Genomic DNA, 10,680 nt, shown 5'->3' with positions numbered 1-10,680 from the left:
GTGTGTGTGTGTGTGTGTGTGTGTGTGAATGTGTGTGTGTGAAAGAGAGAGACGAGAGATGGGACAGGTGCTTGCAGTGCAAGAATTGCTTTCCTTGCCTTGTTTGCATGATCAGGCTGCAAAAATGTTCAACTCAAGCAAAAAGGTCTGTTCAAGAATCGACTCTGAGAATCAGGCTTCCTCGCCTGTGGCCAGACCAGCGCTGGCAGCGCAGCAGCAGTTCACGGTGGCAACACGCTACATCAGACCCACACACACATACAGAGCCCAATCGTAATTGCAGGGGCCCACAGATGCGCGGTCAACCACACAGAGATGTAGCTGGTCTGTGTTAGGAAGCCAGACACGCCACTGAACTGAACAGTAAATCAGGCTGAGAGACCATCTGAGGTGTCAGCGGCAGAGTCCAGGCAGCAGACACCTGGAAGAGTCCAAACAGGCTAAACACACATTAAGCTGCAGATGCTGCATGTAGGGGACGGATTCCCTCTGATCACATTTACAGGCTTACACCAGCTCAGCAGGAAACACTGATCTGCTTCTCTGCTCCGTTCTCGTCTGTTCGCTGCTGTTCTCTTTATGTTTTTGTTCTGCTCTGTTCTCTGCTCTCAGGTTCTGTGCCTGTGTTGTCAAAATCACCTTGGTTCATCGGCCACAAGCGTCCCAGTGGGCCAGACCAGTAGAATCTCCTAAAAAGTCTACAAAATGTTCTCTTTCTTTTAGCATAAAGAAATACAAGTGAGCTTTTCTAAAAGTTCACATGTAATAAACCATGAATTTCCAGGCAGTTCATTTTGTAAACAGATGGTGATGACTTAAGAAAGATATGTCTAAATTTTCCTTCTAAGTCATTCTAGTGTCGTGACAAAGAAATGCTTCTGTCATCAACAACATGTTTAGGATTGACTCCTTCACTTAACAACTTTGCTTTGACGTAGTGTGGTAATGTTTTTGCCACGAAGAAGGTGACTTGCAGCACAGCATTTCAAAATACAGCAAAAAGCCCAAAAACCTTGCAAAGACATCCACTGCACTGGATTATGGTGATTTTGGCCAGCAGGTATCATGTCTGAAACCCCTGATGTACACTTTTTCTAACCTCCTCTGCTGGTTCTGTTGTTTTGTTCGTCCTTTCTCTCATTTCTTCTGTTCTGCTCCTTCTTATATTCTTTTCTAATTTGTCGTGATCCATTTTGCTTCTGTTCTCTCCCGTGTTTTTACTTCATTATGTTTCTTCTTGTTCTCCTCCATCTGACATAACTCAGTTCTGGTCACCTTTCCTCTGAGCTGAGAGCTTCTCTGCTGTTTTGCTGTTCTGTTATTTTCTTTGGTGACCCTGCTCTGTTTGGTTTGCTTTATTCTCTCTTTATTGTACAAAAAAACAAACTTTAATATACTTCACCCATGTCTCTCCTTCTCTTCAATTAAGCTTATTACCAGTGCTCCTTGTAGCCATGACACCAGTTAATCAGATCTCTTTTCTAATCTTCAATTTCAGATATTCTGACTTTGACATATTATTCTGTAACATCTTTAACCTTCTTGCGTGAAGCACGAATGTCCTGCTCTGTTATAATCCTATGGGGTGGTCGGCTCAGCTCCAGTCTGGGAGCTCCTCTGACTGTCTGTCTAGGTAGATCATTGTCTGTGGTTCATCACACCCTCGGCCTGCAGCACCAGGGACCCAGGTGCTGAAGCAGGTACACACACACACTCTCTCACACACGGTTGAACTGTTCACATCAGGCCACCTCAATTAATCACCTCTGTCTTTGGAGCAGTGACTGCCCTCAAACACAAACGCACACTCATCTGCTCATTCACTGAGGTGTGTGTGTGTGTCGCTGTGTGTGTGAGAGAGGGCAATCTATCAAGGTGATCGATAAATAGGAACATTAATATTAGTAATGGGACTCTCTTTCAGTCCACTGAATATGTCTCCGTCTTTAAGGTAAAATATGAATTTTTCTTGGCACCTGAACGTTTGCAGCAGGACCGCGCACACGGACACGAGCACGCAAGACTCTACCTGCATGCTAAGAAGGAGTACTAACACACACAGAGAGACAGACACACACGCACGCACGCACACATCGACTTTCTCTCTCGAGGGACAGTTGTCTGCGCTGGTCTTTACACTACTCTCACTGCACACAGGCTCGATACAGAGACTGAGGGCACGATCGCGCCAAGCGCGTGCATGCTGCATGTGTGTGTGCGCGTACGTGTTGGAAATTGATTCAGTGTGACTTATGTTAAAACCCAGCGACCAGACTGTGCATTGGATCCTCGCCTCATCAATCATCCCCCGGCTGGCAGGTTATGCGCAATGTGTGTTTGCATGGGCAAGCGTGCGCGCGCATGTGTGACCCACACTGCGTTTTCGTATGTGTCAACCAATTCTATCCATGCGTTTTAAAGGTCACGTCAAAGAAATGTCGTTTGCAGATGCTCCACATCTCTCCCACAAACGTGTAACTGAAGAAAAATGAATGCAGCCACTCTGGGCCGTTTGTGTCTGCACTCTAAAATCAAATTTTCCCCAACAGGGCAAAGACCCCGAAAACCCCACGACTCTTTCCCTTCAGCTTCTGCGGGCTGAGGGGCTGATGATGATGTCCAGGGCGGCACAAATCTGTAACAACACGCGCACAGAGAACCATGCGCACGGACTCATCGCCAGACATAAATCCAAAATATACAAGCACTGCCAGCGCAGACCGAAGGAGACCCACAAAGCTCACAGACGCCCGCACAAACAGTGGGAACAATAAAAGGGTGGAAAATCGGGTATTTATCAGAAACTTTCAGTTTCTCGTGTCTTAGTCAGGTCAAACTGAGCGTCTTTAAACATCACTCACCTTGGTTTAAAGTGATCGCCAAAGTTATGATCCACAAAGCTGGCATGGTTCAGCCGAGCGCATTCAGATTCCTCCCCTCGGCTCTGCCTCCCCAACAAGACACCATCAATTCCTCCCGATCGGGTGAATTTAACTGGAATCCTCTTTGAGTCATGAGAGTGCAAAAACACACATCTAGAGAAAAAAAAAAATCCAATGCTTCTTTAATTCTATTGCCCTTGTCTTTCTTAAACTATGTCTCAGTTTTTTCAGTGCGTAAATTAAACCTGACTCCACTTTTTTTTGTTTCTCACTCTTGGTCCCTTTTCCTCTGTGCGCTTTTGATTCCCATTTAAATAGGACTGAATTCCTCTCTCCCTCTCTTCTCTTACTCTCTCTCTCTCTTCCTATGTGCCCCCCTCCTTTCATACAATCAGTAGCACACACCCCCTCCCTCCTTCACTACCACCACCTCCACCTCTTCCACCCCTCCCGCTCCAAATCTCGGTTTTAGAGAGAACAGAGAGGAGGGCGCTGCTGCGGCCACAACAAGAACTGCGTTTAAAACATAAAAAGAAACCCAAACAGTCAGGTGTTAAACTTTACAAATGAATGCTGCTTTAAGGATGAAAACACAGATTATGCAGATTATGGATGTGAATAGTTTGTAACCTTTAAATTAAAGTAGCAAAGCAGTGTAGATAGTGTAGATAGTTACATGTTTAAGTCAGATATTCTGGACATTAATTCGATTCACATAAAAAACGATCAGAAATTTGCATTGTTCAAAGCTTTAGGCGTCTTGATCATTTCATACCAGATTGTGTATATCTGGCTATGGATGACAGGACTACAGATTTTCATGTGCCGATCATAGTTTTAAAATACTAGAGTAAATTCTTTGCTCATCAAATCACAGCAAAAGAGTTTTTGAATAGCTTTTGAGAGCTAAACCATAAAAAATAATGAATGTTGAATATTTATACATGTTGCTATTACTGTTACTATTAGGACTAGTGCAATAACAGTGGCCCGATCGTATCCAGTGTGCTAATGGGAATATCTGCTTATAGAGGGAATTCGTATTCATTTGTATTTATTTATTTTTAAAGCGTAAAAGCCACCAGAACACCCGTTTAATTGCAGCTAAGAAGTTTCATTGCCTGCAAATACAGCAACATGTAAATTGCGTTAAAATTGCATAATTCACCACCCAAATGAGGTCAGCTTTGGCAGTGCACGCATTTGTTGGCACCTACATCAATGCATTTTTGTTCAGTTTGAGCGGGATCACATTTCTGAGGGTGAAAACTAATGAATTTATTATAACGGCATTCTGTTTATTCATCCCAACTGCGCTTTTATATGTAGAACAACTTCCGCAAAAAAAATAGTTCTTTATCTTTAAATGAATGGAGAGCACGCATCATCCATCTGTTTTGATGCGACTACATACTGTGCAATTAACCAGTAGCATGTGCACAATATAAGGCTGATTATTAACCTCCAGTACCAACATGTGCTAACAATTTTCCCCAAACTAAATGAGAGGACGCAAGGGAAAGATAAGAGCAATGAAAGGAAACCACACAGAAGAAAGAAAGACTTAATAATCGGTTTCAGACATAATAAGATGAATTTTGTTGCCAGTGTCCAATGTAAGTTAATAGAATTAAGTGAGAACATCAGTCAGTAGCTTTCTTAGTTTTATAACCAAAGATCATTTCTGTTTAAACAAGAGTGTTCAGTTTACTATGTTGCACTGCCATCTGTTGGACCTTCTTTTTAGCTGCGTGCTAGAAACAAAATATGCAGTGTGGCTCATCTGGACCTGTTGATAACTTCATTCTGTGGCTTTTAGATTTATGAGCCATTTTATCACATCAATTACTTTCTGGGGGGAAAAGTGTTTTTCAAGCACAGAGACTGATGAAAAGTAAGATGTTTAATCACTGGAAAGAAAGAAAAAAAAAACAGGAAAAAAACCCCAGAATCCGCTGACAAAGAAAAGAAAGCTCATAAATCTCATAAGCCTGTTTAAAGTCCTAATCAAGTCACTACAGATCTAGCATATAATATTCTTTTAAATATATATATATGTATATATTTCTTATATTTTAGCTGAAGAGTATTTCCATAGGCGCAATGCTTCGATTCAAATTGAGTCTAGAATCAGAAACTGTCCAGTCCATCTAGTTCAGAGAGAGATAGGAAGCTATTCTCAACAAATATTTCTCTGATATGATGAATATGAAGGCATTTAAAATATGAAATAACAGAGAGCGCCTTAGAGCTCTTTGATCTTGAAAAGTCTCAGTTTTTTAAGAAAATGTTGCATTTTTCAATGATGCAGTAAACTGCCGGGACCACAAAATTTTACAGCGTGAAACAGTAAACACAGGTACTAATAACTGAGTCTGTGCTGAGTTATTAAATGTGATTAGCAAAATATGTGTTTAACCACACTTTCATATTAAAAAAAGTTTCATAAGAAAGCTCTAATGGGCATTTCAGACCTGGAATTTTTACTGTTTCCCAGCATAAAGAACAAATGATAAGACACGTGAAATTAACCCAAATGCATGTTTATTGAAGTCAACAACTGAACTGTTATTTTAACAAAAGTAACCCCAAAAAACAAATACTTTATGAACGTAACAGCCAACAGATGCAAAACCCACCACTGCATGCGGTTGGGCCTCACCTTGATGACATCATCAGCCATAGTACAAATTAACATACATGACAGCACTACTCCCATGTGATATGGATATTTATTCAAAAGGAAGACTTGTCATTCAAAATAATAATGATAAGAACAAAGACATTGTCTGAGTTACTGAAATAAGAACATTTTTGTGAATGCAACACACATGAGAGTAAATCTGAAGTTTGTCTGGGTCAATTATTACACGCTTCACGCTTCACACTCATACACAAACACACACACACACACACACATATGTACAAATACACCATAGTAACAGACATCAAGCCTGCTGTGCATATCCAAATATGTGTGTGGATGTGTTTGTATCCAAAGTGTATGTGCAAAGTATGTATGGGGTGCGCTCGTAAGAGTGTCTGGTAAAAGGCAACACTATATACATGAAATTAATTAAAAATCGTTGTTGAAACAATAACATATGCAAAAAACTAAATGTCTAACCTTCAAGTTTTGGAACATCTAAATTCAAGGAAAGAAAAAAAGATATCAATTGAAATGAAAACAATGAGATTATGCACACCTTTAACGAAACATAATTTAAAAATTAATTGGCTTATTCTACAAAATTAAAAGAGATGGGCGGCAGCTAGTGTGCAGCTGCCTGAAGAGGAGGTGGCGCGTCTGGTGGAAGGGCAGGACAGCTCGTACCGACTGAGGAGGGAGAAGAAAAGCTGTTGTTTGCTGGCATCTGGTGACAGTCAATCATTACTGCACTGATGCACTGAAATGCAATTAGACGTGAGTGCAAATCTCAGTCCAACACTATACCCCTACGTGGTTTTGATAAGGGCATAATGACTCCTTTGCCAGTTGCTTCACTGCTTTTCTGCTGTGTTGAGGCGGTGCAGACGGATTTCACTGGGACATGTTTGCAGATCAGAGAAAAGCAGGGAGGTCAGCCGGTTAGGCCGCCGTTTCTCGTCTCAGGAGACGAACTTGTCATCGCTGCTCATCTGCAACACTATCTACACTTTCCAACCATTTCTCATGCAAGCTACATGCTAGCACACTAACTAAGACAAAGGACAGGACAATAAATTACAGGCAAATACAGGTCCATTAGTTTTTAAAAGACACTACACTTTGGTGAGTATGAGTCAGATATTCCTTTCTCCATTCACAGAGCAGAACTAGACTGAGGTTAAATACAAATCAATGGTAACATCTTCAAAGTGGACAACAATCTCTGTGAGACAGAGCCAATCCTCTGATCTGCAGGCATGATAGCAGTGAAATGATAGCAGAAGAGTGTTGTAGAGCAAACATCAGATAAACAGTGCGAGCTCAAACACACAGAATCCAAGCACTGTTTAACCCGGGTTCACTACTACATCACCAGTCACTAAATAGTCTCACCAAGAGCTCTCGGCAGAAAAAAAGAACAACAGCTGACCCTGCTTCAGGTCGCATTACCCTTTGTCGAATAGCTAGCTTATAGACATACTACTTGCTCACAAAGAAGAAAGCTAGGTAGCGGTTAACAACAACACGGGGAAAGGAATGCAAAATCACATTCCCTGAACATTCCCATAAAATGTGTACAAAAACTATCAAAGACATAACTGTCTACAGGTAGACTGACAACAACAGCAAGTGGATTCCTCTCCAAACACTCCCAAACAGTGCTTCGAAGAGCCATCAGCACACGCCAGCAAAGCTATAGACGCTACTTCTACTGTACGTCTATGTGAACTCGTGGATGAGAGACCAGGAAGGAGAATCAGACATCAATCAGAGATGGAGTGGGGGAGACGAGTGATGAGAGGAGGGGACATGGGGTGAAGGTGGATCAGGACGCAGACGGGATGATTGATTAAAGAATGCAAGGAATGGACGGGCAGAGCAGAGGGGAAAAAAAGAGAAGAGGACATTTAAGTTACTAAATGACTTTCTTCAGTGTTAGTGCCGCCCAGACTCGGCACCCTGCCCACCAAACCAAAGCTTGGCATGTGTACAGTCTAGAGCCCAGAGCCTCTTAGTTAGATTGCAATCAATTTCAATGACCGGGCCAAGTGGAGCTTTCAGTGCTAAGGCGAACTTCCAACCTTAATAAAACACTGTGCATTTATGGGAACCTTTTGCTAAGCTGGTTAATGATTCCTGCTTGCAATAACACACATACACACACACACAAAAAAAAAACAGTAACAGAAAGGTTTTTTGCCGGGAAGTTTGTCATAATGCATGTAGCCAGTCCTATTTGGCCCTGTAGTGGAAAAGCAAGCAAGCATTTTCACCTCTGAAAGCAGCAAATGTGCCAACCTCTTAGAGGAAGTCATGATGTCACTACTCAATGAATTTAGCGCCAGGTGGCCTCGCCAAGACAAGCAGTCTGCTGCAGAGAGAAAAACGGCGAAGGTGAACCGTGGGATCAGCGGGGCCAGCTGGAAGGAAAGCCACAGTGGTCCACAAGTACAAACACTGGGCAGCAGAATTCAAGATAAACTCCACCACCAACTTGTCGCCGTTCAAAGCTCTCGACCGAAGGTGTGCTGCTGATTAGCATTTAGGAGCAGAGAGCCGACAAAGCAGGGAGAAACTCCATTCATCAGCGAAAAAAGGAACTAAGTACATAAACATTGTTGAAAACCTGAACATCAAAATCAAAATACAAGTTAGGAATTCGATTCATGGACTCCTGGGCTGACAAACTGACAAATACTGTAAAAATGTTAACACTGACAGTAACATACTGAGACACTGACGAGAGAAAATCCCTCATGAGTCCCCAAGAGATCAAATAAAAAAAGAAAAAAAGATCAAAGAAAATCAGAATATACAAATATTTGCAGTTAATGTTAGTCTTCATCGCAACATCATTGTTGTTATGTTTCTATTTTTTACCCAGATATTGATATTTCGACTCTGCATTTCCACGCATGTAATAAAAACAGGCAGGCTTTTTTTTGAGTATATAAGTTACTGTAATGCAGTAACAGACTGTATGAGTTACAGGAGAGGGGGGGTGGAGAGAGAAAGAGAAGGGGGATAGAAGGAGAGACAGAAGGCAGAAACAGGACAGAGAGAGTGTATTTACAGCACACCAAACATTTTCTGTCAAGTAAAAAGAATGCTATATAATTCTATATATATATATATTTATATATGTATACTGGAGCCCCTGGGCTTTGTAGCACAAGGTGGGAATGCTGTTTTTGCATGGGTGTTGCATGTTTTTGTGGCGTTGCATTGTGGAAAACTCGATGGCTCGTACCGGGGTTTGCGAGGACGTAGGAAGAGGTTTGATGGCATAAAAAGATTAAACCGTGAGAGAGGGAGATTATGTTTGTCAGTAATAATTTGCTTTAGATGGATTTCTCTGTCACGAGGAGGCTTATAGAGGGATTCTGCCTTGTTAGATGTAGAGAATGAGGAGAAAAAAAAAGTGAATAGACAGACCTGGTTTGGATTAAATGTTGAGAAGACAGGTTTGAGAAGTGGAATATCAGCTCGACATGTTGGAATGTGACTTACAATTTTGATTTTTCACGGCGCTGACAGTTCAAAATAGGCTACGATGCTTGTGTGACAATGTGTTAATGTGTCAGAATTCGGATGCGTGTTAGTAGGAGGCTCCCGTTTGTTATTCTGAGCATCTATGAGCATTCACGTCTGTGTGAAAACAGATTCACCCCTTAACTGACACAAGTATGTTGCATGTTCGTGTGTGTGTTTGAGTGTAACATTAGTTCATCCATATGTCAGTGCAAAATCTCACTTCCCTGTATCAATGCAAAGAGGGTAGTACCAGTTGAAGCTCAACTCAGCCCAGAGTCCTTTCCCTCCATTCCCATCCCATCATCCCTCCAACAGAGTGAAGAACTGAAGCATCGTGAAAAAAAATCGAGGTTTCCTTTCCTTCACTCTTCCCCTCTCCTCCAATCCACGTCCTCCAACTTTTTCTCCGCCTCCTCCCGCTTCTTTCCTCCACCACTCTGTTCTCTATCTAGATAAAGTACTCTTTCTTGTCCTCTGCTCCGGAGTGACCTCCTTCTGCGTTGATGATGGCTGTGTCGGCATCCGGGGCATCATCTGAGCCCTTGGCCTCGTGGGTCAGATACGTTCCTGTGGCAGGAGAGAGAAAAATTTGGAGAAGTAAGATTAAATAAGGCAGCGAAAGTGCAACATTGTAACTGTAAAAATTAACCAGACAAAGACCAGCAGAAAATAAACCATTGCAGTTTGCTACACAGTGTGTTGCTAGCTAAAGGTCCAGCTGCTTTATTTAAACCTTACATGCAAGTTCTTGTGTTTTTAAATCATCCATCCATCCACTTCCGCTTATCCTTTTTAGGGTCGCGGGGGGCGCTGGAGCCTATCCCAGCTGTCATAGGGCGAGAGGCGGGGTACACCCTGGACAGGTCGCCAGTCTGTCGCAGGGCCAACACATAGGGACAGATAACCATTCGCACTCACATTCACACCTAGTGGCAATTTGGATTATTCAATTAACCTATCCCCACAAGCTGCATGTCTTTGGACCGTGGGAGGAAGCCGGAGTACCCGGAGGGAACCCACGCAAACACGGGGAGAACATGCAAACTCCACACAGAAAGACCCCGGCCTGATGGTGGAATTGAACTCAGGACCTTCTTGCTGTGTGGCAACAGTGCTAACCACCGTGCCACCGTGCCACCTGTTTTTAAATCAGATCATGAAATTATGTTTTTTCATATTGTGAAATGTGCTGCTAAACAAACTGAGGCAGACTAACTGTGCTATTATAAGGCTGCATGAAAATACTCTGCAGGTTAGCGCAGGATAAACAGGTGAGCTTGCTGTACTGTGATGGATTAAAGTAAAGTGTGTGACTGGTGCACAGTGGCTGTGGTTTCATGGCCAGAGTGAGGTTACATCAAGTGTAGCAGAGATTAATATGGATTTTTGCTGATGATGCTGAGATCCATTGACTGAACTCTACCTTCATACCAACTTTATACCATCTAGAAAAAAAGAGTGTACTGACAGTGTAGATGGAAATCAGCCAGAACAACTCATGAAACATCTGCTGACACCTGGTTCAGTTCAGGTGTGTAAATGACAAAGAGCAGCAGGTCAGCTGATCACAGCCTGCACACTAAGAAAATCTACGAGAGCTCTCGATAGAAATTA

The 10,680-nt window shown here is 42.4% G+C and overlaps 2 protein-coding genes across 6 annotated transcripts in view; both read right to left on the bottom strand.

The window, feature by feature from the left end:
* The window catches only part of kirrel1b (kirre like nephrin family adhesion molecule 1b), a 79,262-nt gene extending 76,042 nt beyond the window's left edge, over positions 1 to 3,220 (bottom strand). For both annotated transcript variants that reach the window (XM_013909812.1, XM_013909811.1), the window contains exon 1: positions 2,862 to 3,220. In XM_013909812.1, the coding sequence (XP_013765266.1) occupies positions 2,862 to 2,907 (46 nt within the window). In that variant the 5' untranslated portion in view covers positions 2,908 to 3,220. The remainder of the gene's footprint in view (positions 1 to 2,861) is intronic.
* A 2,189-nt stretch (positions 3,221 to 5,409) lies between these two features.
* cadm3 (cell adhesion molecule 3) overlaps positions 5,410 to 10,680 on the bottom strand; it is a 104,227-nt gene continuing 98,956 nt past the window's right edge. For all 4 annotated transcript variants that reach the window (XM_005728945.1, XM_013909809.1, XM_005728946.1 and 1 more), the window contains one exon: positions 5,410 to 9,633. In XM_005728945.1, the coding sequence (XP_005729002.1) occupies positions 9,515 to 9,633 (119 nt within the window). In that variant the 3' untranslated portion in view covers positions 5,410 to 9,514. The remainder of the gene's footprint in view (positions 9,634 to 10,680) is intronic.

The sequence above is a fragment of the Pundamilia nyererei genome, unplaced genomic scaffold, assembly GCF_000239375.1.
Source record: "Pundamilia nyererei isolate P.nyererei 1_Seehausen unplaced genomic scaffold, PunNye1.0 scaffold00031, whole genome shotgun sequence".
In the NCBI taxonomy this organism is placed as follows: Eukaryota; Metazoa; Chordata; class Actinopteri; order Cichliformes; family Cichlidae; genus Pundamilia; species Pundamilia nyererei.
The sequence above is the reverse complement of the archived record's forward strand: the minus strand, read 5'-3'. Positions and strand labels throughout refer to the sequence as shown.